The 27,835-nt window shown below is 39.7% G+C and overlaps 1 protein-coding gene across 10 annotated transcripts in view; it reads right to left on the bottom strand.

Moving 5' to 3' along the window:
* Positions 1-20,172: 20,172 nt before the first annotated feature.
* GRB10 (growth factor receptor bound protein 10) overlaps positions 20,173-27,835 on the bottom strand; it is a 144,900-nt gene continuing 137,237 nt past the window's right edge. For 8 of the 10 annotated variants that reach the window (XM_041475897.1, XM_041475895.1, XM_041475896.1 and 5 more), the window contains 3 exons: positions 26,881-26,968; positions 24,108-24,201; positions 20,173-23,276 (listed from right to left, as the gene is read on the bottom strand). In XM_041475897.1, the coding sequence (XP_041331831.1) occupies positions 23,130-23,276; positions 24,108-24,201; positions 26,881-26,968 (329 nt within the window). In that variant the 3' untranslated portion in view covers positions 20,173-23,129. Of the gene's footprint in view, positions 23,277-24,107; positions 24,202-26,880; positions 26,969-27,835 lie in introns of those variants that run through there. The other 2 variants (XR_005955822.1, XR_005955823.1) reach the window with 2 other exon arrangements.

Here is a 27,835-nt window from a genome sequence, read left to right as displayed (position 1 = left end):
AGGCTGGGACTTATTGGTAAGCACCCAACAGACCTATTATTCACAGCTAACAAGAGACAAGCTTCAATATGTTTTTGCACATGGAAGTTGACTGTGATGATGATACATAAATGATGCTGTGCCCATGCTGTAATAGCACCGATTTATTACCTTTACTGGACCCTTTGGTTTGCAAATGAGGTGGGAGAGAGGCTGTGTTTGAACAGGAGGCTCCAGCACAGCACCAGAAAATGAAGCAGACAATGCATTATCAATCACTGCAGTTCCATTGTCAGTCCTTATGCAAAAACATAGATCAAAGCAGAGGGGATTAAACAGTTTGTACCTACTTTCTAACAGCTTTTGCCTCCTCCATGACTGTAGAGTGCAGGTTAGAAATGAAAAGGCAGTTTCTTCAGGCTTTTAGTCCAGCTATGATTAGATGGCTCCACTCCCAACTTAGTTTTTCCCTCAGCTGAACAGCCTGACACTCTTCTCATGCTAGCCTCATGGTGTTGGTCTAGGTACTAAATTTGATGAAGATGTGTTTGGGCTGTAGTTCACTGAGCCTAACATTGTTTGAAATAACCTGTTCTGAGCTATAACATGAAGGGCTTTAAATTGACTCAGATACACTCAGTATCTTAGACATTGAGAAAATAATTTGAAACAATTAATTAGAGATCTAGCACAATGTTTGTGCCTGTTTTCCACATTTGGTGTCTAGGTGTCAAAGGAACAGAAACTGTTACCTATGCATAAAAAAACCCACTGGTTTGTTGTATTTGGTTTACTCTGTGTCTGTAGTTTAAGGATGCTGGTTGGAGACTGCAGGCATTTTTTCCAGTTTTCCTTGCAGCTGCTCCTTCAAAAAGAGAACAGTAGTAGAACCCTATCTTTGTCTTTCTTTTTTCCCCCCAGCATAGTCTTCCATTAATATAAAAATACTAGTTACAGGAAATTATCTACGAGAAGGTAAAAGAAACACAAACAAGTGAGAATGGATTTTATGTTTACGGAACATAAAAGGATTTTATGTTCCATAAACAAGGTCCAAATCTGCATAAGCACAAACATGAGACAAGAAAGAGTATTTTAGATAAAATGTGCAACTAACAATTTTCTAATTAAAACAAAGGGTATATTTCCTTTGGAAGAAAGTAAGAATTAAATAAAGCCTTCTGACACAAACAGATGGATTACTCTCAACGTATGAGGATAAAACCTAAGTCTCCTGCAGAACATAAGTAGACTTTGCAACAGATTAGCCAGGAGATGAATCTGAGAGAGAGCTGACAAACTGGGAAAGTAACTATCCTCTTTTTTCATAAATATTTTATGTGTGACTTGTTTTCCCTGTTCAGTTCCTATTGCTGGTTGTGTGAACATGTGAAGGTAAACCAAAGAAGGAAAAAAGGAACTGCTAACAAAGAGAACATGGACACAGACTCACACACACAGTTTCAGAGAAGTTAATGTACCATTTGCTGGTTCGAGGCAGCCTGAGCATATTACTGTTATGGAAGCAAGCCTACAGAAAAGAGAGGTTGTGATGAACTGAGAAAGTGTCAACAGAAAAACTGACAGGCTGTGAAGAGTCACAGAGACAGTGAGAGCAGGCTGCAATCACAGTAGGCAGAGTCTTCCAATACCAAGATAGGAATAGCTTCTGCTGTGAGCTGAGATGTGCTTACCTAGGGGTGTAGGCACTGCCAGGGCACCCATCCAGCCATATACTGCTCACAGAAAGAATGTTCTCAAGCATTGACTATTGTCAGCTTCACAGAAGCTGTGGCTGACAGATGAACTGCTACGAGGCCTTAAATGTGCTGTGAAGACCTCATGTTAGAAAAGCAAGTTAGAGCAGTTAGTTTATGAATGGAATAACCCCTGTGTGGATGAAAAGACAGACCCAGATGAGGCATGAGGAACAAAGATGGCTTGAGATAAGAGGGAACACAATGCAGCACTTGCTCTTGAGCAAGTGATTTGTTCAGATCACTGTTTACAAAAATATCAAAGAACACACAGTGCTTGGTTGAGAGGGTGTTTTTAATTTATTTTAATCACTGACTGTGATTAACACCTTGGCACAAGGGCCATGCACTTGCAATAAGCTTGGAAGAGCATTTGCCACCACTGTAAGACTTGAATCATTCTTGAAAGGATGAGAACGTCATCATGGAGTCTCTTCATTAAGAGTATGTTGGTGCCCAGCAAGTGCTATGGCAAGGGATCACACCAGTGTTCCTTGCTGTACCTCCCTGTCAGCTTTTCTACAAAGGTGTCTTTGGCTCCCCTTCACTCTGTGCAAACACATGCATCTTTCCAGAAAAGACCAATGCAAATCTTCAGTAAACTTACGTTTAGTAAAGCACATTGGAGAAGTTCATGGAGGACTGTCTCCTGTGGGAAGACCACATGCTGGAGCAGGGAAGGACTCCTCTATCTCAGCAGCAGAAGAAACAACCTGTGATGAACTGACCATAACACCCCCATTCCCTGTCTCCCATCACCACTCGGGAAGGAGGAGGTGGAGTCTGGGAAGGGCTGGGGCAAAGGTGTTTTAAAGACTTATTTTACTTCTCATTATTGTCCTTTGATTTTATTAGTAATTAATTCAATTAATATCCCAAATTTGAGCTTGTTTTGCTCATGATAGTATTTGATGAGTGCTCTCTCCCACTCCTTATCTCAACCCAGGAACCCCTGGTTGCATTTTCTTTCCCCTGTCCAGCTGTGGAGAAAAGTGACAGAGAGGCTTTTTGCTTTTTGTGGGTGCTGGCATCCAGCCAGGGTCAACCCACTACACACATATCCCGAAATGAGAGCACTGAGTGGGAACCAGATCTTCCACATGCACAGGGTCTCCCTGGTCATGGACACCCATTCACAGCTGAAACAATGAGTAAGGTAATATTTGCTCCCTTCTGCTCTGGGTTGCTCTCTTTGCCTCAGGCATGGGAGTGATATATGTACACAGCCCACCTGCTTGAGTGCAGGAAGATGCATTTACACTGTTGAGTCTTTCCATTGAGCCATGTGACGTTGCTCCTGACTCCTGCTAATATGGTTAGCATAACCAACACCATTTCCTTAGACAAACAGCCATAACATGTAAGCATGCTGGTTGCGTATCACCTCCTCTTTTCCACTTTTCAACACCGTAGTTGTCACCAAGATGCGATGACCCCCATTCCAGAACAGCCAGATCCCTTGTCAGCATTGTGAAAAAACTATTTGCCCCTCAAGACTGCTACCAGGATGTGGTGACACCTGATCTGGAATACAGAAATGCAACAGTACATGAAATACTTCCTATAAAACCAAACAGCTGCAAGGCATGATGCTGGACAGCAAAACCCGTGATCCCCCAATGGTCTGGGACACAGCCACTGCTGTCTTCTTCCTCTGAAGATGGAGTGAATCATTTCTCCTGGGTAAAGTCTGAGTCCAGATTATGATTATTGTATCATGCACTGATTACTAAGATTTTGAAATGATCTGCAGAGGGTCCAAGTAACTAAAAGCGTAGTAATTAGACTCTTGATAGTAAGAAAGCTACAATCGTTATTACAAATTTTGCTTAGCTGAAAGTATAATTCATAAAAACTGTGCAATAAACTACATTAAATCCTACAAATTGTAGATAACAATAAACTATGCTGAAAATTAAGAGTTTAATTGTAATAAAGGTCTAATTGCACCTAAAACCCAGTAGCAAATTCTCATTCTACCAAGGATCCCTAAGAGAATCTGCCAGTCCCTGTGACATTAGGTGACAGAGCCACCAAGTGTTCACATGCTCCATCCTGCCAACTCCATAAGACATGTAATCATCTCCAGCTAGGAGGGAAAACAGTGAGCCAGGAAAGATAACAGCTTAAGCTGCTGCAGGTAGCTTCACCACAGTACAGCCAGCCATCTCCCCACTCAGAACTGCTTGCCATCTGTTCTCCTTATGATCTTGTTCACTTCCACACCTCAGATAATCACAGCTTCCACATTATCATTAGGAGAGACAGGCTCTCATTTAGCCAGGATTTACTGGCAGAGACAGGCAGTTTAATAAGAAGGACAGTCCCATGTATTCATTACATTTGTACTCAGAGGCCTTAGTTCAAGCTCCTGCTTTCAAGTACAGATGCAAGTCTTTGCCATATGCTGTGAAACGCTGGGTAAGTTCTAAGAGGAATTTTCCATAAAATATTTTGTTAGAAAGGGTTGTTCTCTTCCAGCTTATTTTTCTGTGCTACCACATTTGGCTCCAGCTGGATTTGGAATCCAAACAGCCTAAATCTAGGCCAGGTTTAAAGTGGCAGCACACTCTGTCAAAACTGTGGCAGTGTTTGTCTCTGGTCAGAAGCAAAAATTTTGAACCTCTCTGTGCTGAGGTCAGATGGAGCCAGTCTAGAAGCAAATGGTTTTCACAGCAGTCCGATATTCTGCAGAATTCTCTGAAAGACAGTCTAGGAAAGTTTTGGAAATTTTGAGATTTCTGTTTACTTCCTTCTTGGTAACTCTTAAAAAAAGCACTCTCTTATTAAGTGATCTTGTTCTGTGTAGTCTCAAGAAACATCTCTTCCACCTCTACCACCAGGCTAACTTTTGTCAGCAGGGAGTGCTTAAGAAATGTAATTTTTCACTGTTTTTCAGTGCTCAGAGAACACAGAATGGTGTGAAATTATGCTTAGGGAAGGAGAATCACTGCCACATTTTATGTTACATACACTGTAAAATATAATGAAGCAAGATAACTTACCTGTCCATAGCTTCTGCTGAATTCTAGGGGATATTTTCAGTTTCTCTCTTTCAACACACCAATCTCAACTTATTACTGTTGCCCATTGAAGCAAAAAGTAGAAAACAGCTATGTACTTGCATTCTCTGACTTGTGAATGATTTAAAAGCAGTTAAAATTTTACATTAGTTGCTCATTTTCTTTCTTAATATGTATGCTCAGCATGTAAAATCACAATAATCTTTCATCAAAATTATAATTTATTTACTTTATCTTACACAATAACCAGCTCATACAACCCAGGTCTACATTTTATGTGACTGTAGTCTTCAAGAAGAATAATTGTGGAAATTAATTCACTATATACATATATATATATATATATATATATATATAAAGCCTAACTCAAGATTCTTCAGCTGTGAGTACAACACGTATCAACCACATTCCAATCCTGCAACACTGCTGAAAGAAATAACTCAAATCTATGTTAAACAAAGGATTAATTACATGATCTCCTTACTTCCCTTTCACTGAAAAATAAAATCCCATGAGAAATAGTGTTACACTATATTCAGTGGATACTTACAAAGAAGAGCTGGTTTCTACCAATGCTAGAATAGTAAGCTGTCACAAAAAGCCTGGCAGTATTTCTGCATGCCCAAGACAATACAGTTCTTTTCAGCTCTGCAGCTTTCAGCTTTGCTGGCTGCTACTGCTGCTATCCAGGAAGACAAGCTGTAAAACTGTGATGACCAGGTGACCAGAAGCATCCTCAACGAGCACGTGGATCAAGATTGGGGAATAAGAGATTCAAAACCTGTGTTAAGACTCAGAACATTTGCTATAGTTCTGCCTGTTGAATTTGAAATAGAGATAGGTGGAGCTGTGGGTTTTCTTATAGTGAAGCTCTTCACATCCCGATCAAACATCAAAAATCAATTTTTTTTCTTAGTGAAAAATGGGCTGAATATTGTGCCTGGGACCAAAATGGGAGTGTAGAGGCACTGCGCAGTGAAGAAGGGAATGATGTCCAAATTACAGCAGAGGACACAACTTCCTGTACTCACAGCTCAGTAACACTGCATCATCTAGCATTACCTATTTCATATTTCTCTTTTATGTTTGTCCTGTTAAACATCTATTGAATAAGCCATTCATGTTCATAACATTTCCTGTTTGGTTGAAAAGATAACCTTCCTGCTCTTTTTCAAATAAATGAATGGTGCTTCTATGTCTATGTTCGCTCTGTTTTCCTTCCAGTTTCTTTTAACATGTACTTTTCTTGAGCAAAATAATGTTTTAGCCTACTTTGGATACAATAAATTTTGATTCATCATCTTAGTGATTTCGAAACATTTCCACTACTTATCAGAGGCTTCTGTTGCTAAAGTAACTATGAACTGTCTGTTGGAACTGCATTTTTTTTCAAAAAACCCCTAATCCTCTCCTGAAAACAAGTATTGGATTTACTTCTAACATGGAGTTCTACTGAGCAGTAGATGACAAAAAAAAAGATGACAAATCAAAACCTGGCAGCAAGGTCAGCTGTACTAGATGTGATAATCTTTGTATTGTAATTATGTTGTAACAACATGATGTAATAACATTCAAAACTTCAGAATAGCAAACACCTTTCTTTGCACAACTTTTGTAATTTGTGTACCAAAGGTACGTACAATAAAAATAAATACTTGAATGCAATTTGCAGCAAATAGCCTCCATAGCCTTGTTCCTGTGATGGAACTTGACCCTCAAAACAAGGAAGATAAATTAAAGATGTGTCAATATGCCTTTCCCAGTAAAACAGCATAAACAAGTCTATAGGTCCACCAAAGAATCTGCATAACATCAAGATCATTTAAAGTTTCAAAATCAATGAAACATTCAAATTAGGGATGATTTTCTAAACAAAATGATCACCAAAAGGTGTTTTTTTAACAACCACTATCAAGAGCAGGATAAATAAGAACAGATAAGAAAGAAGGCACTAACACACAGTACTTATTGATCTGTAATAACCTTTTTTATTTTGTGATATTAGTAACACTGGCTTCCCTATACCACTTTTAATATCTCACTCCTTCTGCCAGCTATGAAATTTTAACCAAATTTATGTGCTTTTAAAATGACTATTCATAACGAGGTATTACATCAAAAATTGTTACTCCAAAAGGGCACAATATATTTTTAAGAAATATATATTCAAAAGTGTAAGAAAGTCTGCTCTTGAAAAATTAAAAAACCACTGTCCAAAGGAGCCTTCAAAATAAAGCAAAAACTGTAGCAAAGAAGACCGACATTCTTTGTCTTATTTGCTTTTTAACCTTGAAAGGAAACATGTGAGAAAGCCACAGTAGTAGCAAATGAGTAGTTCACCACTCAATCTTAAAGTCATTTAAGGACTAGTATGCAATTAAGTAATTACTGGGCTGAACAGAACAGCAGTCAACATGGTAACAAATTACTGCAATTGTAAAAAAATAAAAATATATATTTTTTTTTTTTTTTAGAAAAAGGAAAATTAGACAAAAAATATGTTTGCATCTCAGATTTTTGGCTAGAGCTGGAATGGAAATCACCCAAAGGCAGGAACATACTCATTAGGATGTACAATAGAAATGTGTATCAATAACCCTGAAAAAGAGGAGGCAGAGGTAGGCGTAAGAACAACCCAGGGCATGAATTCACACAACAGTTGTGTGCCGTGGGCAGATATTCTTGAGATCAGCCTTATAACTAGCTGAGCTGCTGATGCAGCTACAGAGAATCCTCACACTTACATACAATCAGAATAATATATTCTATTTTTTGTGCCTTATCTTTCATTAGCACAAAACACATTTGCAAGGCTCTGGGTTTTACCTTTTGAATTTTAACTTTTCATTATAAGAAATGCCATTTTCAGCAGCCTAGCACAACAACAGGTCCCTATCCTGGCAGATGTGGCAGGCCTCAAGAGGTGGTCCTGCAATACTTGCTCAGGAATCAACACCTTTGTACCTGGTGCCCAGGTACACAAGGAGAATGGTACAATATGGGCCCATTTAAGAGCTGGCAGGGCAGGCAAACAAGGAGACAAGTCTTTGCCTCCATAAGCAGTGCCAAGAAAAAAATCCTGGCATGTACAAGGCAACAGAAAACAGGAGAGAGATCGTGTGAGGCACCTGTCATGTTAGCAACCAGCAAATGAAGGACTTTTGAGAGTCTGAAAAGATCTTGTAAGAGAAGCTTAACATATATAAGCATGTGCCTCTCTACCTACCTGAGTACAGGCTGTATGTCATTAGCCTCAAGAAACAAGGAATGTACAGCTAAATAATTAAAAAAATTATAGTTGATGATAAAAAGGAGTATTCTAGGGAAAGATGCCAACGTTAAATATAAATTTCCTTGGAAAGAAAAGAATAGTGAAGAAACAGAAAAATATGCCATAAGAAAGAAGATTAAAATGCTAAAAAAAAAAACAAAAAAAAAACAAAAAAAAAATTTAAAAAGGAAAATCACAGCAGTATGTGTAAGGTGTGCATCCAGTCAGAGGTTGCTGGCTTTTCCTGCTGGCTCAGGCCAGGGCCCTGCTGCTGGCTGGTGACTGGCTGGGGATGCCTGCAGTGGTACTCTAGCTGGGGTGCAAAATGCTTTTAGTTTGAGTGTGGACATTCCTCAAGGTTTAGCTGTTATTGTTTACAAAGCTTCACAAATGCTTTCTATTGCTCAATAGGTTAGTTTGAATGAATCAGTTGAATTGGTTAATTACGGTGAATGAATACCAAAAAATGCATTTGGTCTCAGGACTTCTGTTTCTGAGAAATTGTAGTTTTGTATCTGCATTTGTTACAAAGATTGACTTCATACGCCATCATTGGTCCTTAATAATAACAGTGTTAAGTAGTCATGCAGAGGTTTTCAAGTTCTCACAATAAAGAATTTCCTCTGATTCTACATTGTGATATTAAATTTTATTTACACATTATTTTGGAAACTTATTGATATGAAGGAATTTTCCTCATAGATTAAGACCATCAGTAAGTTGCTTTTAATAATTAAACTTTTACTATTTAATATGAAGACATCTAACACCTTCCTAGTTTCTACCTTTCATTAGAAATATTTCAAAAAGAAACTCTCTAGCCATAATTTCTTTTTTTTTAAAAATAAATTATTTTGTTCCCCGAGTGTTTCCACTTGCAACACGAAATCCATAAAATTAGCTGGTCTTTTACACTTGGGCAGAAAATATGATCATCTTATGGAACATCTTCAGTATGTGCCAATAATCCTGGGCAACAGACCACAGAATCACAGAATGGGTCAGGTTGAAGGGACCACAGTGGTCATCTGGTCCAACCTCCCAGCTCAAGCAGGGTCACGGCAAATGGCACAGGATTGTGTCCAGATGGTTTGTGAATATCTCCAGTGAGGGAGACTCCACAACTTTTCCAGGCAACCTGTTCCAGTGCTCAGCCACCTGCACAAGAAAGTTCTTCTTCATATTTAGGTGGAACTTCCTGTGCATCACTTTCTGCCTGTTACCTCTTGTCCTGTTGCTGGGCACCACAGAGAAAGACCTGGATCCATCCTCTTGATACCCTCCTTTCAGATATTTATAGCCATTAATGAGGTCCCCTCTCACTTGTCTCCTCTGAAGATTAAACAGTCCCAGCTCCCTCAGACTGTCTTCATAAGAGAGATACACACAATATTCCTCTTTCTCTCCCACAAATTCTCTTAGATATTTGTCTTTTATTAGAATACAGGCTTACCCATCATCTCCCACCTCAGACCTCTCACTACCCATCACTATATCACTATAGTGAGTATTCTTTCTGGTCCATTCTTTCTGTGTCCCATCGTAACCACAGCTGGAGGTCACAGAGTCCTCTACTTCAGCTGCCTAAAATATATGAAAGCCACAATACCTGGGGGCTTTTATATCTGTGAGGTACAAAAAACTTGCAGTGAAAGAGTATCATTCCACCATCCCATTATCCCCCTCCCCCCTCTCCTTTTTTCCTATTAAAGATGCAGCCATAGGAACTGGGGAGAAGAGCTAGGAATGTCACATCTTGAATAGTCAGTACAGAGTTGCAGGAAGCTCAGTACAAATAATCTGAAGCAACACAGGATACAGAGAGCGTTAAGGAGTCTTAAGGGTCAAACTTAGTCTAACCAATGTTGGTGGCACTGTTGGATGAAAACCTCTGTTTAATAAGTAGCATGATCAAGAATAGCAAGAAGTTTGGATCCACTAAGAACAAGTTGGAGAATTAGAGGATAAATATTCTAGTGACTTTTGATCAATTGTTGGAACATTTCTCGATCATTCAATATTCTCTCAGATTTTAACTTTCAAAAAGATTTCAGTGCCCTCCTGGAGTATAAGAGAAGATTTCCCTTCAAAGACACTTATGTTGTCCTCTGGGGAAGATTCAAATGACTGGGCCTGGTTAGCTTTGAAAACAGAACAACATGAGACAAACCAAGGAAAGCATAAGAGAGCAAAAGAGTACAGGGAGAAGACAAAGAACTTCTTTCTGTTTTTCAAATTCTAAAAGCCCAAGAGGGACAATTCTGGGAAATTAAAGACAGCACATTAAAAATAGACAGAAGGAAACACTTTTTCACATCATGTGTAGTTAAAACTGTAGAAAATATAATTACCACAGGAAGAATTACAGTCAAGAACTCAGCAAGATTCTGATGGGTTTGCAGATCTATAAGGATATCAAACATATCAAGAGCAATTTAAAACTGCTGGAAGGCACATGTATTTCTTAAGGGAAAACTGTCCAAGCATTTTAAAACTGCACAAAGACATGTGCTAATCAGACTAAGAGACAAAGAAAAAGGTCTCTGCAAGATAATGCACCCACAGGATGCTGTTAAAGAAATGACACCTCCTCTGAAATCCTTTGCATTCATTTTCTCTCCCTCCCTCTAAAGAAGCAGCACAGAAAGGGACAATATCTGCCACGCTGAAAGGCCATTTCCTTTACGGTATTGTCCGAGATGAAAAGGTGTCTGCCAGCCATTCTCCCAGCATGCTGACATTTCAGCAGTCTTCAGCTTGTCCCATGTGTCTGGAAATGCATATTTGCCTTGAAATTCATAGAGCTGGTTCTACGATTAGCTGGATCCTTTCTACTTCTCAGAGCTCAGATTGTTTTTAAAAGCAGAAGGCACCATATGTAGTATATCTGTAATTTCCCATCTCGCTTTTTTGCATGACTAGTCACAGTAATAATGCTTCCCTCTTGTTAAGTCATGTTAACTGTACCTGCGCTGTCATGTGTCAGAAAAAAGAAAATCTAAAAACTGTGAGGTTTATTCATTCAAATGACATAGTTTGTCAATAGTATAACTGAGTGCAAGTGAGGCTAAAACACAGGGAGGTGTCATAAGCGACTTAGCAGCAGCATTACTCTGGTGCTGAATTCATAGCCTTCCTAAACAATATACACTCCAGTGCATTTTTTTTCTAGGACCTCTTTTTGCACCAATTTTAGTCTGCTACTTATATCCTGTCTACTGAGCAGGAAGCAATTATTCCCTTCCTTTTTGTAAAGTGAACTCCAAATTATATGCCAGTACTGCTGACACCAGTGCTTGACGTTGCCCTAGCAATCAGACAGTAGATGGTACTTGGTATATAAAAAAAAAAAAAAAAAAAGAAAAAAAAAATTAAAAATCTGAAGCATAAGGAATGTCACAAACCCAAGTTTGGCACGACTGGCTTGAAACTCTGAAATGCTAATAATAACCCTGACTTAGGGTTATACATATTCCAGCTTCTACTGGAATGCACGCTTGCTGTTACTATGGCTTCAATTGCCTCCAGTGTTAAGATCAGATGAATCCCATGTCCTCCCTCCTTATACTCCTTTCAGTGACTGAAACCTTTCCACTTTATCTTTGTTCAAAACAAAACATTCCTAACCTCTCTGCTTCATATCCAGCCTTGCAAAGATAGGCTGTACCTAACAGATGGGGAGATACATCCTCTACAGAGGCTGTTTTGATAGGTGACACAGTATTGGAGTCACATCTTTGCCTTCAAGTCACCCCCTGTTCCTACACTGAGACTCACAGCACAGCACTTCACTGAGGGAGAAAAAAAGAAAAAAAAAATCATGTGCTGCCATTAATCCTTGCATCAGTCATCAGCCTTTTAGGGAAAAAATCTCTCTGTCTGCCTCTGAAGCTGTAAAAAACAAATTCAGGAATAAAGTAGTATGTCTGATGTAATATAAGAATAATAACATTAAACTACATTTGACTCCATGTAAACCACCCAATTCCTCTAAAAACATACAACCAGGAAAGATAAAACTAATTTCTATTTACACCTTCACAAAGCTTAGCAAACTTGCCCCGATTTTTAAAACCTCTTTCGAAACAAGAGGAGAGTGGAGGGGAAAAGAGGGAATTATATAGTATTATTTAATAGTAAACTCTAAGAGCAACTTTTAAGCATACAATGCTCTTGCCAGCTCTCTGACAAAGAGCCTAAAACTAAAACCCCAATGTATTTTCAAAGAAATTACTGTTTGCCATTGTATTTCTTCTCCTATTTATTCATTTGGTTTTGAGTAGATAGCAATACAATCCACACAGGATCAAGAGACGTGAAAAATGTACAATAAAACAGTTGTTTCATTTCCACAATTTTCTACAGGAAAAATATCACTGCTAGGAGAAAAAAAAATAATATAATCAGCATGAACTGGCTTAATGGGGAGACACTCATCAGAGGAACACTGGAGGATTGTGGACATGCAGAGGAAACAGAGGTGAGTAACAGGATTTGGATGAGGATATGCTGGAAGTAAATTGAGTGTGTTGTATAGGTTGAATTTTTTTTTCACTTAGCAATAATGAAACACTGTTGGCCATGTATTTTTCTGATTACACAATATATTACCTGTGATTGAAAAAATATACCTTTTTTGTGACTCAGAAGAATGAGGTGAACAGTTCTTCACAGAATCACAGAATGAACTGGATTGGAAAAGACTTTTGAGATCATCAAGTCCAACCTATGACCTAACACCTCCTCATCAACTCAGCCATGGCACTGAGTGCCACATCCAGTCTTTTTTTAACACATCAAAGGATGGTGACCCCACGACCTCACTGGGCAGATTATTCCAGTGCCCAATCACTCTTTCAGTGAACAATTTTTTTTCCTGATATCTAACCTAAACTTCCCCCAGCACAGCTTCAGACTGTGGCCTCTCGTTCTGTCAGTGGTTGCCTGTGAGAAGAGACTAACCCTCACCTGGTTACAAACTCCTTTCAGGAAGTTGTAAGGAGTGATAAGGTCTCCCCTGAGTCTCTTTTTCTCCAGGATAAACACCTCCAGCTCCCTCAGCCATTCTTTGAAGGGCTTGTGTTCCAGGCCCTTCACCAGCCTTGTTGCCCTCCTCTGGACACATTTGAGCACCTCAACATCCTTCCTAAACTGAGGGGCCCAGAACTGGACACAGCATAATGGAAAGAAGAGAGTAGGAAACATACACTAAAGCAATACAAAATTTTCCCACTGATGTGCATCAATTGACCAAAGAAACTCTCTTACAACTTTAAACAGCCTTTAGCAATTTTAGCAAGAAATTCCAGTTTCCTCCCTTTGTGTTGCTGGTGGGGGATGCATATTTTGAATATCAAAATTCCAGGATTGCTCTTCCTTGAGGCAACACTCACCTAAGGAAACTTTTCAGCATGTGTCACAGGTATACTGCAAATCTGGTTTTCATTGACCTTTCATTACAGTATCTTCTTTTTCCCTTTTATTTACCATTGGCATAATCAGTAAATTTCTGTAATGTAAATAGTGATTGTCACTTTATTTCACCTTTCCTTTCCCAATTTCAGCATCTTCTTATTCTTCTAATCCCAGCAACGCTGTAATAATTTTTGCTGTTTCACATTTAGCCCCACATAAAATTGGAGAGTCAACACATGAAGATCACTTCAGTCCCTGAGCCATAAACAGGATCTCTACAAGAGGATACACCTCATGTGACAGGTTTATAACAAAACCAAGCTCAAGGACTAGGAGCACAAAATTTTCAAACAAGTAAGAATTTTTTCTTCTGATCAAATTTGAAAATATTAATAACATTACCTTGTCAGCTGGGATCCAGCTCCAAGACTGCTCAGTACACCACCATTTAGTAATGCCATCCCTCTACATTGCTTCCCTTAAGCAGCAGTGCTCTCAACTCATTTTTTAGCAGCAGTTAAGAAGAGGCTCTCTTAAAAATGTTGTGAACTGCAAAGCTTTGATTTCAAAATACTTCATGAACTCCTGACTCTTTCACCAAAACTGGCTTAAGCACATGTCAATTAAAATATTTACATTTAGCATATTATGCTGCACTTCTAAACACTGACTAGTTTAATACCTAACAAATTACATGGGTTTGTTGGATCAGATTATTTGGTGAAAGTGCAGAGGTAGCTTCACTTTCGGACATTACCGAATTTATCCTTACCTTTTTGGGGATTTCACTCCTTTTCCAGGTATCTTGGAAACAGGTATTGGTTTTAGTTCCCTACAGTTAGTTCCCTGTAGCTCAAAGTCGCCCTGTGAAGAAGAGGTCACCAGAAGTGGCTAAGGAATTTTAATCTCAAGAAATTTGTACGGCTTTTGCAGCAACTATCGCTGCTTCACCCGGCACTCCTTCGTTAACCATTAACCTGGCGTGGCCCTGTGCCAGCTTTATCAGCCGCTCTTTCTCAGCACAGGGAAACCAGGAAACCTCTGGGCTCATCCAGCCGCAATTCACAGCCATGGCGGTAGGAGGGACGTGGGAGCTCTCACTTATTCACAGAGCCTTGGGTGAAAAATCCAACGAGACATGGGGTGGAGCGAGCCAGCAGCCCCGGCACATGCTGCCTCTGCCGGGAGGAGGATGCCCACGCCACGGAGATGTCCAGCGAGTCACACGAGCAAGCGAGTGGGACAATTCGGGAAACCCCAGAGCCAGAGCTCCCGGGGCAGCACAGGGGCACTGCCGGCACGGCGAAACCCTCCTGTCCCCGAGCCGGGACATGCTGCTCTTGGCGGGGACGGGGCGGGCGCCGCTGCCAGCCGTGCGCCACGCTGCCATTTGCAGCAGCAGCCCCGCCGGAGGCACCCTGGCCGGGCTTGGAGCTGTTTTACAGCGGTTTCACAGGAGACGAAGCCAAGGCTGCCGCCACAAGGCAAGGGAACCCCAAGCAAGGGAGAACCCCGCGCCCCCGTGTGGGGCAGGCCCGGGCTGCGCGCCCTCTGCCGGCGCGGGGCAGCGGACGGGAGCCCGCCGTGCCCGCGGCCTCGCCAGCCCGGCCTGCCCCGGCTCCGGGGCCGGCACAGCCCGGGCTGTGTGTCAGCTGGCTCATGCGATTTACTCCAGGATTTAGGCTTGTCAGAATCGGAGACTAGAAATCAGCAAAATGGGGTTCTCTTGTCGCCAGCTCCCGTTTGTCAGAGGCGATCCACAGCCCCTCGCAGGGCAGCAGCTCCCGGGGCCAGCCCTGGTGAGCCCTTCCTTGAGGCAGCACAGAGCCCAGCCACCTCTGACGCCTGGAGACAGCAGGATCCTCCAGGGCGGGATGGGCTGGGCACAGAAATGCCTCAAAGGCGGGTGTCAAGGTGATGGTGCCCGACTTTTCAGTGGTGCCCAGAGTCAGTATGAGGAGCAGTGGCCATAAGCTAAAACACAGGTGACTTCAACACTTGATGTTGAAGTTCCACCTCAACATAAAGAAGAACTTCTTTACATTAAGGGTGGAAAAGGCTGCCCAGGGGAGGTCGTGGAGTCTGTGTCTGGTGACAGTCAAAACCCACCTGGGCACGTTCGTCTTTAACCTGATCTAGGTGACTGTGCCACGGCAGGGCACAGGACTGGATGATCTCCAGAGATCCCTTCCAAGCCTAAAAATTCTGTGATTTACTCCTTCCATTCTCTCCCTGCATGAACAGCAGTGGGTGGCTTGGGAGAGCCTGGGCAGCTCCCAATGTGTCCCCCACTCCTGGCCTGCCCACCCCAGCACAGCACTCTCCCTCCGGCTGCACTGTAGCTTTCAGCAAGAAAAATCACCTGGCTCGAGCAGGTGCACACCCCCTCCTGTTCCCCAGATGTCAATGGTATAAGGAAAACCTGCGTTTTACCTAGGAGAACCCTTTACAACATGTCCCTGTGCACTGCTGAACAAAAATGCCCAGGGATACCCATTTACATGCAACTTATAGTGTACTCATTTCTGACTGGAAAGGGAGTAGCACCTATTCTCTGTTTAATACTCATTTTAGAGGACACCTCGAAAGCTCAGTCCTGATCAATTATGACCCAATTTTGAGGCTGAATGAAGCCAGACACTACTCTTGAGCAACTTCAGAGCCCTGCTGGACTCAGCTGTGCTGTGGCAGCCCGCACACCCGCAGCAAACCTTGCCAGTGGCAGGCTGGAACAGAGGAAGGTGTACAAGGACAGGAAAGCTGTTGCAGGTATCACTTCCTGGGGTGGGGTGGTAGGAAGAAAATTCCATACTTACATGACTGTTTCACTAAGGCCAGCCTTAATTCAGTCAAAGGGAGCCTCCAGTTGACTGTAGAGCAGATTTTCTCGGTTGTTCCTCAGGTCTTAAGTGCTGCCTTCAGTTGCTACTTCTGTGTGAGCCAGCCCTCATGTGGGCACATTACTGGATCAGATAAAAGGTATCTCTAGCCCTTGTCTTAGTGGACATGCAGGAAAGATGTACTTACATATGTGCTGTTAAGTAATGATTTATTCCCCGGAAGACTACTCCTGCCACTTGGTGACATATGACCAATGGACTTTCAGAGAAAAAGGTTTTTGTAGTTATTATCCATCAGCTGAGTTTTCTCTATCATAATGTGATAGAAGCCCTTTGTGAAGCCATGTGAACTTTTGCCATGTGCTACATTTTGTGGTGGACAAAACAAGAGATTATATGAGCAGTTTATTAAGAAATACTTCTGGTCCTCTGCATACTTCAGGCGACTTATGTAGCAAAAAATATCATAACTGCTTTGTTTCTGCTCAGCTGCCTATGTTTATCTATAAATCTACTATACTAGCTCACTGAACTGTTTTATTATATATTTGATTGTTCCTCTGACATTCACGTTTGGTATTCCATTTGTACTGCATCCTAAGTCTCTTTTCCTGCTGTCATTGGAGTTCCTGTTGTCTTATACTTTTAGGGAGAGAGGATGCAATCCCTTCCCAGGTACATGCGCTTCTCTGAAGCCGTCTGTTTTCTAGAGCAGTCAAATGCTTGTTACAGCAATTAATTTGAAGTATTTTGAGGCAAACTTTGTGAGCCTTCAGTGACTTTCACCCTTGTTCAGCCAGCTGTTTTCACAAACCTTACTATCTAGTGAAAAAAAAAACAAAACAAGTCTTCTATCCACCAATTCTATAATTACCAATTTACATTCTTTCATAACTAGGTATGTTGTGGAGTTTTCAGGAAGCTCCAATCCTCACAACTTGATTCATTTCTATATTTGTTTTTGATTCTGAGAGTGCTGTAGCAACCTTTTGAAAACTAGGAGTTGGTAAGAGTGACACAGAGCACATTGTTATCATGCTCAAATTCAGCAGCAAAGAGAAGTATTGTGAAGGAAATCAAGTCATGAAAATGTCTAAATAATTAAATAATTTTAAAATAGGATGTGCCTAGGGTTCTTTGTGGAGCAATGATATTGTACACTTTCAGGACTGTGCTTAGCCATTTGCTTTAATCATCATCGTCCTTGGCAGAACCATACTACCATTCCCCACCTTTCGTTTCTTCTAATGGCAGTTGGACAGGCTGTTTTGGAGAATGGGCAGGCTGTAGAGAACACCAATTCCACTGCTGTTTCTCTCCTTGGTAATGTGAGATGCCAGTCCTAACACCTCTGCAGAATGTTTCAAAGGGCAAATACGATGGGAGTCTCTATGCAGAAGTGTCTTCACAAGTTTGGGGGAAGAAGGAGAAACTGACTCTTAGGGAGCGGTGTGCAGCACTCAGGGGATCACAACACTGTCTTCTCTGTGCTCCTAGTCACACCCAAACAGCCCTTGGACAATACTGCCCAGGAGTAATTATTTTCTCCCTTCCACTTCCCTCCCTGTCTCTCTTCTGAGCTCTGAGAAGTTGTACCTCTGAGCACAGCCAAGCTGACATTCAGGGTCCATAAAGCCAGGCTGTATTTTTGCTCAGGGCCAGCAGATGTTTGCAATTCCACCTTCCTATTCCTTAGTTGTGGCACCAGGATCTTGCAGCCAAGGGATAGAAAACACAGTTATAGAAAAGCATAACAAACCTGGGCAACTAACAAGTGCTGTAAGAGCCTGTTAATCACAGCTTAGTGTCCTGTGTGAACCTGTGTTTCTTGCTAAAACATCTGCTGGTATCTGTGCAAAATGACAAGCAATTAGAGCAGAATTGGCTTTGGGCTAAGGGTTTGCAATGTGTGTTACACAAACAAATTAATTTTCAAATCTCAGATGTGCCTAACCACAATATCTAATGAAACTCATATAGGCCTTGGACATAATTGTGGTTATGTTGGATTTTCAAATACTAATTAAATTGTCTTTTAAGTCAAGGAGGGAAGACTTAAGATTTAGGATGCAGAAGCAATCCAAATGAAGGCAGCATGGATATTTCAGAGTAAGGTATCTTTTCCCTCCATCTGCTGACATTGTTACTGAAATTTCCAAGATGTCAGAAAAACAATGTCTGAGACACAAAGCAGTCTACAGACTGGACATTGACAAACCAGATTAAAGCATTACTAAATTAGCAATAACAAAGACCAAAAGTTCAACTTGAAGGGAAGTGGCTCATCTGGTGATGTTTTTCTCATCTGTTTTTGCAGGTACAGACTGAAGCAACAATTTAGTGTTAAAGGAATCCTAATTTAAGGGGTTCTTTGTATCAGGATGAAAGTTCTGCAGCCACATGCTGTAAAACATGAGTCTGATAGGGATTTATTCACAGGTCCGAATGTGTTTAAGCTGTTTTGCCTGGTGAACTTCATGCTAGAATGCTTAATGTGGGATCAGATGTCTGATCATGTCTGTTGTTCTGCAACTAATGAAAAGAAGCACAAACCTATCAGGCAAGTAATTAAAATCTGTAACACTTCTGGTCCAGACTAACTTTGTACTGGTGATGTTCTGATAGCCCAAGCACCCACTGCTAATGCCAAGGGCCAGATTTCACAGATATTATTTTGCATCTGCCACAGAGGTGGGCAGTTTGGACAAACATGCTGGCAGCACTACCTTGCCACGGGGCAGGCTTACTGAGATCTTCTTACCGTGTTGCTTTTGTTAATTCCATCTTCTTGTCTGTTTCAAATGCAATATATACAATAAATCAAGGTGGGGTTTTGGTTTTGATTTTTATTGTTTGTTTGTTTGGGTATTTTTTAAACAGATTTGTGTAAAATTATTGTCTGTGACTTTTAATGATCATAGTGGGAGTCAGTTTCAATGTTTCAACTCCTCTGGCCAAGCAGGAAATAGGCATCTGCAGTCCCTTTAAACTTCGTGAAAAAAGTAAGTTACTGCATGCAGGATAGTGAATTCTAAGCATTTTAACATGCATGCCCAGATAGAAAAAAACCTTGAGGAATATCAAAATCCAAAGGAAGTACGCTGCCTCTATGAGCTGATGAATGATTTCCATCATGCTAACATACTAATTAACTCATGCTGTAGTGCAATATGGAGACATCACATGGAGACATAACATGCAGAAGCCAGAGCGGAATGCATTTGATGGCTTCTATGGATTAACAAGGAGGAAACAGGTGAAGATGGCATCCAAAAAAATAAAAGTGAAATATTCCCAACCTTCTGTTTTTCTACGTGCCTAAAGAACCACCAATCCCTCCACCCCACTCCTCCACCCCCCCTGGAAATTTTATGTAAAGATGTGTTTTGTGCAGATGATGCTTTTCCACCCAAATTCTGACAGACCACTCAAATACAAGGACTACTGGGCTAAACAACTGCTTTCTGGAAGTACTACTGAGAAGTTTTCTGATCCAACAGCTATCAGGCCAATAAAGTGTTTTATGCAGAGTGTGCATTTTCAATGAGTTATAACTTTATCACCTGAAAGTTGGTCATAGTGTGTTCTCCTGATATGATTCTAGCAGCCTTCCCAAATGAATACTGTAAATATCATAGCAGAATATCCCCAGTAATTTTTCTCAAACAAAAGGAGTGAATAAGTTCTTTGCTAAAAAAATGCAGTCTATCCTAGTAGGAATATTAAAGACAACAGCCAGAATAAAGGTATCTTGGGGATTGTGTTCTCCTCTTCAAACTTCTTAAAAGCTATTTAACATGACCTACTCAATTAACCTGAATTGAGGCAAGAGATACACAGTGTACTGATATATCCAAAGGACGACATTCATTCCAATATAAAATGAATAGCATTGTATTAACGTTTATTTCTAATTACAAGAAACAGAATATCAGTCCCTTATTTGTACAAAAATACCTGAAAGATTACAATTAGGTTCACAAGCCAAAAAGCTATTTACAGTATGAAGCAAAGCATATTGAATAAAGGTTTTGTCTCTTAAGTTAATACCTTTTGCATTCCCTGAAACTTTAAACTTTATTCCATTTTACAGTCACTAAATCTTGCATTGTGACAATATAATTTACGATAAGCAAGTCTTGCCACTGGAAAGGTGCATTGATTGGTCAAACTGTCAGGTATTTAGTGCAGAAAAGATAAGACAAAACATCTAAACTGAGGCACGTGTTTCTTCAAGATTAATTAACAAATAAAAAGTTTTTTGTACTTTAACACCTATCGTAACATAACTTAACTAGTAACCTCATTACCAAAATGGTTTGGCATTTTCCTTCTCAACATATTCAAGATTGCTACATGAAGTATTTATTTAGAAAATAAAATCACAGGCAAAAAGATAAAAATTCAACAGGCTCCAAAACAACCCTGAGCATCCCCTTTACATTCATGTCATTTAAATACAAAAATAAGAGTCAAATGTCCTTCAGTCCTTGGTATTCTGAGCTGGCAGCCAGCTGAATCTGTTGGAAAACTAAGGTGGCATTGACTGTTTTCCAGCAGAAAGAAGACAAAGCAGTGATCTGCTTAAGTAAGATTGTTGCCACTTTGAAGGTGGTCACTTTCTCAAAACAGCTCACTTTAGCTGGGAAGAGTACAAAATACTAAGTCAACCATCTACATACAAAAATCATGGTTCATAGTCAAACTTTTATTCTCAATTTAAATAAGATGCAAAGTTTTTTTTTATAAATATGAAACACTGCAAATACTATCTGCCTACTGGGAAAAATGCATGGTTGTCACTAAGCTATGTAAACAGAAAAACTTAAAACTACAGCATAAATGGTCTTATTAAACTGGTAATGTAGTCAATAACAAGTATCTTTTTTCTCCTAATAGGGGCCAAATAGAAGCATGCAAAGTGAAGTCAGACTTAAGTTAGCTTAATTTCAAGGTTTTAAAATACATTGTCTAGAAAGCAGGAACACTCATTTCACTATGTACAATTAAAAAAAGCAAAACAAAACAAAACAAAAACGGCTTCTACTAAAAACAAAATCAAGTTTCTTCATTTTTAGTATCTAGACATTAAATGGAAAAAAATACTAAATGTGTTCTGTAAACTAAAATACAGTGTTTCTATACCATTGACATAGTTTAAGCTGATATGGACGACTCAGGCAGGTTATGGTTTGTCTTAAGCTATTCTTAACACTACATGAAGACCTAAAAGTGTAGGATTGGTTTTCCTTCTTTACCCTTTCAGATGGCTAGGATTTCAAACCCAGTGGCAAATATTAAGGATTAACTAGCCTGTGTAGATAATTTACCGTTTTACAAATGCTCCATTCTGCACTACACTCTGCAAGTTCCCAGGGTGGAATACTTTTCACTGTGGCTCATGGCACCAAGCACCGGGAAGTTATTTCATTTCAGACAGTTGCTGAAGGAATGGTTGGTTGCAACTGCAGGATCAAAGTGGGACTTGTCTGACTTTAATACTGATTTATCATCAGAAAGAATTATTGAGTAAACATTAAAGAATTAATTTAAACATTGACAATAAAGTAGTTCTGATGACAAACCAGAACCAGAGCAAGATACATGCTTGTCTGCCACAGGTACTGGTGTGCAGTAGCACACATGACACAGGGATCACCAGTTACCTCAACGGATGATATTGCCAGCAGTTACTTCACAATCAAATCTGTTTCTATTCCCAGCATGTTCCTTCTCACCATGTAAACTTTCATTGCCCTACAAGAAGCAGAAGGGGTTCAGTTCTTCTTATGCCCTATCCCCAGGAGAGCGTTGTGTCACTGTAGCTTTACTCTATTGAAAGAGCTCTTTGAAACAGTCTGAAAATTCAAGGAGCTATAAAGCTAAAAACACTGGTTTTAATTTTTTTTTTATTTTGTCATACTAAGACTACCTGCAGAAGAATCTTCTCACAAAAAATGGTGGTTTCAAATACAAGTGTAGTCATTCAGTCCTACTCTATTTAGTAACAGTAAGTTTCCTCAGGAAAACAGTCAAAAGGCTGTAAAAAACAAACCACCACTCCAATAATAAAAGTTTGTGCATAGAATCTAATACAGTCTCTGCATGACTGGATGCCACTAATATGCCATCAACGTACTACAGCCATAATGCTACAAGTCAACAGTTTTAAGAGTACGTATATTGGTGGTATGTTCTTTTAGAATTGTATCCTCATTGCTTCTTCAAAGACATCGGCAGATCATTGAACCTCAGGTCTCCAGAGAAGTACTGAGACATACGCGCGCGCACACACACACTTCTTGATTTTCTTCTAGATCCTTTTAGGCTGAAGCATTCCATACATTTTAGGGCGCAGATTAATACCCAACTCCTGCATGAATTTTAAAAGCCACATCAGCTCCTAATATAGGCTGCATACAATATCCGAAACAAAGTAGGAGTGCAAAAAAAGTGATCAATACAAAAAGTAAACACACTAGTCTTAATTGTCAAGATTATTCCAGGGCAAGAGTTCTTTTCAAAGATTTCTCTTCACACTTGTTCCTGTTAAGTGACCCAGCCAAGATAGTTTCCAGTTTTGTTTCAAATTTACTCATTGTTTTACAGACCCTCCCCCCATTTTTGGGATGCTGGGACACTCAGCAGCAATCACTCTTAGGTGTTAGACAAACCAGCAATCTTGGTCTGTTGGCACCTGTCGAATCCATCCCTTTCAGAGTCCCAAGGTGCATAATATTTATTTTTTTAACCAACTTACAAATCTGCCAATTCCCCAGTGTCAACGTTCTCTTACAATTACTCTTCTATCAAATCCAGTCTTCAGCAAGAATCAGATTTGAGGTCATAAGGCCACTCGGATGCAGTGGTGTTTGAGTTTGCAGGGCAAGACTCCTTTGTTTAGTTGATAGAATTCAACAAGCTGGATTAGATCACTGAATTTGGTGTTCCCATCATCCAGACTGAAAAATATCTGTCCATCATCTTCACACTAGGAAAACAAAATATCCTTTTCAAGTTAGGCTGCACATGAAGAGAGACACAAGTGGAAAAACTTAGAGAGTACCACCAGTGTGTGACATAAATAAATGATGGGCACTCGGTAGGCACTCAGTTGCATAAACGACACAGTGTCTGCAGTTCTTTATGAAACCAGGCACAGGGCTAGAAAAAACATACCTTAACCCAACTTGTAACATTTTGCTTATGAAAGTGGAAACTTGTGGGCAGAGTAATTGAAAGTTGTACAGACAGCACTGGCATTCATTAGATAAAACAAAAATACCCTAAAAGGATTTGTTAACTTTTTGTAAAATTGGCCAGCTAAACCATAGAAAAGGGTTTGGAACAATGAAAAGGTCTATATAATCTTAAATTTTTCACACTTTTTTGGATCAAGATAAAAATCAAATTGTTTTCCAACATCTCTGTGTAATGTTATTTGAAGCTCAACATTATTGGATAACCTCCAGAATAAAACTTTTTAAAGTTTCCCAAAGTTATTCTATGTTTGCTTAAGAGAAAAGGGAGACAATAGCTGCTGTTGTCTCTGACAGTCACAGAGAACAAGTTCTGTGCATTACACAGACTTGTGTAATGTAGTGACTTACAACAGTTTTCCAGCAATGTTAACCAATAATTTTAATCAGACATTGGATTGATTAAAGAATATTCTAAAGAATATCCACTTATATATTTGCTAATGGAAACATCCTTGTTAGTTACATCAGTAATTAATAAGAGATCTCCTCAGATGTTGGCAAAAGCTTAACGGTTTAAAATTCTGGATTTTTTTAATCAGTATCAAAAATAATCTACTTACCGGCAAGATTTGAAAATGCTTTATTTTTTGATGATGGCATAACGTAAGTACAAATGCCTTTGGATTGCTTTGGCTGTCCCGGAGAAGAAATAATCTAGGAGAGAACATTTTTAAGAACAAATTGAATACCCCCATCTGTTTGTTCTTAAATAATCAGAACCACTAAGCAATATTGTGCCACTGCCGAACTCTTCTTTAGTGGCATTAAGAGGTGATTCTGTAACTGGCAATTTGCTTTCTATTATTATACCATGGCTATGCAACATTAACAGATGAATAAACAAGAAGTGCAAGATACATGATGGTAGTTCTTCCCCTAAGAATGTACTTATGAGGTTTTTTTTAAGGTTCTCTCTAACTCAGCTTTCTATTAATGATATGTACTCTCACGAAGAAAATGCTGTCATTTAATTCCAGAGAAAATATGAATTTCTGTAGATGGGAAAGTAATATATGGGAATCTGTTCCCACTACAATATCTTGCATCAGTTCACAGAAATCCAGTGTCAGCAAAATTATGTGTAGGTTAAATGGCTGCAATTGCACAGAAACAGGTCAATACTTTCTTAAAATTATTTACCAGTTAAGTAGCTTCCAAATTATCAAGATGGGGAAAACACACACTGATTTTTCCTCTAGAACAGTCACAGTATTTTCCCCTCAGCATGTGGAAAAAAATGTACACTAGACGTACAGCTACCAATATCATAAACCACGTAGCTGTCACTTTTTAAGTTAACCCACAAAACTGAAGTCCTACCCCAAACTTTATGTAACATCCGTCCATACTGGGAAGCGGAGGAAAAAAGCTAGATAAAAAACCCCGTCTTTCCTCCCTTTGATATTTATGAACTAAGGAAGCAGATCCTCTCCATGCCACAGGAAAAAAGAATATACCTTTGGCAGAAGGCTTATAGCAGGAAGCACAAGTGGATTTTGAGAGATGGCTGAGCACAGGACTGGGGCAGGCCTCTTAATTGCTGACCACTAAGCAAGGAACACACGTTTCCAAGGTGCAGTTGAAAGAACTACTTGTAGTCTTAAGAACCCAAAAGATTTTACTCTAGCTCCTCAGAACTCATTGAGAAATATCAGTACCAGAAAAATCCACCATCATAACCAGTGAGTTCAGTAGTAAGGGACAGGCATGTCTTGCCACTCTCAGAAACCATGCATGGTATTTGAACATTCCATTGTAATCCTAGGAAGACCAAATGTGTGGAAAAGGGACAAAAGCCTTTATAAATTAGCATCCATTTGAGGGAGAAAGACCATACCTGCCCTGTGGTTGCTGCAGTTCATGCAGGTATCTCTCAATTATTTTTCATCTAGCCGTTTCTTATCATGCATGGTATCCTAAGCTGGTGGCACAGAGCAAAGGTCTGCACAACTGATGCTGCAACTGTTTACTCAACCTCTGGCAAGCAACCAGCTTCCACACAAACAATGTGTGGCTACGAGAGATGCATCCCCAGCAAGAACTTCCAGAGATATCCAAGATAGCAGCATCAGTTCCTTGTATACAGTGTTGAGCCTCTTCCATGAACCATCAGGAGACTTAACTTTCTACCTTCTTTTGTTCAAGAACACACAGAGCAGGAAAACATAGGCAAGAGTTTTCCACCCTGAAAATCATGATCCTTAGATCTCAGAGCACGTAAGTAACCTGGTTCTTGTGTCACTGCTGGTGGACCTTACTATGGCTAAACTAACCAGTTTTTACATTCCACAGTGAGTAAGCTGATTGGGCACAAATTTAACACAGCATCAAACACATGAACACGTTTAAAAAGGCCTCAGGAAGGATGGGCCACCAGATTCCTAAGGCAACAAAACAAAATGAGCCCAAGATTATAGTGTGAGAAAACCAGAAACACAAAAAGTCAGCAGTGCTCTCAGCTTCTCTTTTCTGTTGAACCTGCTTAGCTAAAACCCCCTGTCTAGCCTTAGACTAGACAAACCCCCCCCAAAATAAGCAAACACTGCTTGATGAATATATATATGTATATGCACTAGCAATTTCTACTTCCCTGATATATTTTCGTCTTTCTTCTTCAGAAAGATTAGTGTTGCTTCTGAATCAGAAAATGCTGAAGAAAGGTTTGAACTTCACTGTCTCCTGTGAAGCCAACATGGATGTTTCTACCTTAACCCTGAGAGCAATGAAGACAGTGAACCAAAGGCAACCATGCCTTCCCCATCCTACAAATCAACAATGCTGAATGCAGTTCAAGCAATAACCGTAACTCCATATAAATAATCAAAACAGAGATGCTCAGAAGATACTTAAATAATGACCACAGACATTTAAGAGAGTGCTAGAACAGGTACTTTCATTTCTTTGCTCTAGAACAGAAATAGTGAGCAAGCACCATTAGCTGCTCTGATTCATGCAGAAGAGCACGGATGGCCGATTATAAATTTGTTGGCAAATGGTTAGGTACAGCTTTGCCTGAAAAATATCTCCTCAACGCATATTACAAGAATTAACTAACTTCAAATTCTATAATCTAAAACTTGACTACCTCTGCTGGAAAAAAAAGAAAGATAATTAAGTGTATTTTAAGATTTTACTTTTCAAATTAAAAGTTAGGATCCATTCCTACAAGCACACACTCTGACTTTTTGGAATCCGGGCAGGTTATAACGGGACTACTCAACAATCAGATTACTCAGAAATGCTATAAACCTGTAAACTGTTACATCGTAAGTTGTGCTCTCATCTATAAAGCTTACTGTCAGATCATAAATACTGTGCAACAAGAATACCTACCCATCTACAAGCCCTTGTTGCTTAATAATCCTGTGAGATTCTTCTCTAGAGATTCTGCCATGAAACCAGTGCTGTGTCCTATGAATAACTGGAGGTGAGAGGAAAAAGAGGGAGAGGATGGTTAAGAACAGTTACACATGCAACCATTTTTTTTCACATACTAATTATTTAAACATTTTAAAAGTGGGTATAGATCTCTTACAGAATATAAAGTATCTTCCATCAACCTATATAAAAAAGAATCAATATAAAAAATGCATCTACTTAATATACCAAGTAGAGAGGCATCATATCTCCATGTATTTTCCAATTTGCAGATACACAATTAGGTGAAAGAGAGAAGTCTCTTATAATACTGCCTTCTCATAGCTTCTTGAACACACTAGGACTAACATTCCTTAGAACTCAATGTATGAACTAATGAGTTAGAAACAAGTCCCTCTAAATCTCAAATACAGAAATGCAATTTAGATGGTGCTTTCAAGAGTCACGTTAGCCCCCAATATTTTTATCTTTATTGTTTTGTTCTTCAAATGGTATTTTAAAATTCTGTTAACAGAATAGCAAGAGAAAATAGCTGTGTTTCCTCCAAGAAGTCTAGGATATTAATATGAAATTTCTTGTTGCTTTAATAAATTTACAGTCTCAAAGAAATGTTGAGGACTTGCATATTTTACGTTTTTCAGTTATTATAGAACAATTCCATTTTGAAAACTCTCATTTCTACTCTTTAAAGATTAAAAGATTACTCATTGACTTTCCTTGTCCAAAATGGCAAATTAATTGCTGGATTATTTTAAATGGAAATATTTATGGAGTGTCTATTTTTACAAAATATGAGTTTCAAAAGACTAGTCCTAAAGAAAAGCTTGAGTGGGCCATCAAAGGAAAACAAGTTCCTTCTATGGTATCTGTATGGGTAGGCACGTTAATGACACAGGAGCTACCGATAAGG

This window comes from Pyrgilauda ruficollis, unplaced genomic scaffold (assembly GCF_017590135.1).
Source record: "Pyrgilauda ruficollis isolate IOZ18807 unplaced genomic scaffold, ASM1759013v1 scaffold37, whole genome shotgun sequence".
NCBI lineage: Eukaryota > Metazoa > Chordata > Aves > Passeriformes > Passeridae > Pyrgilauda > Pyrgilauda ruficollis.
This window is presented reverse-complemented; position numbering and strand designations above follow the sequence as displayed.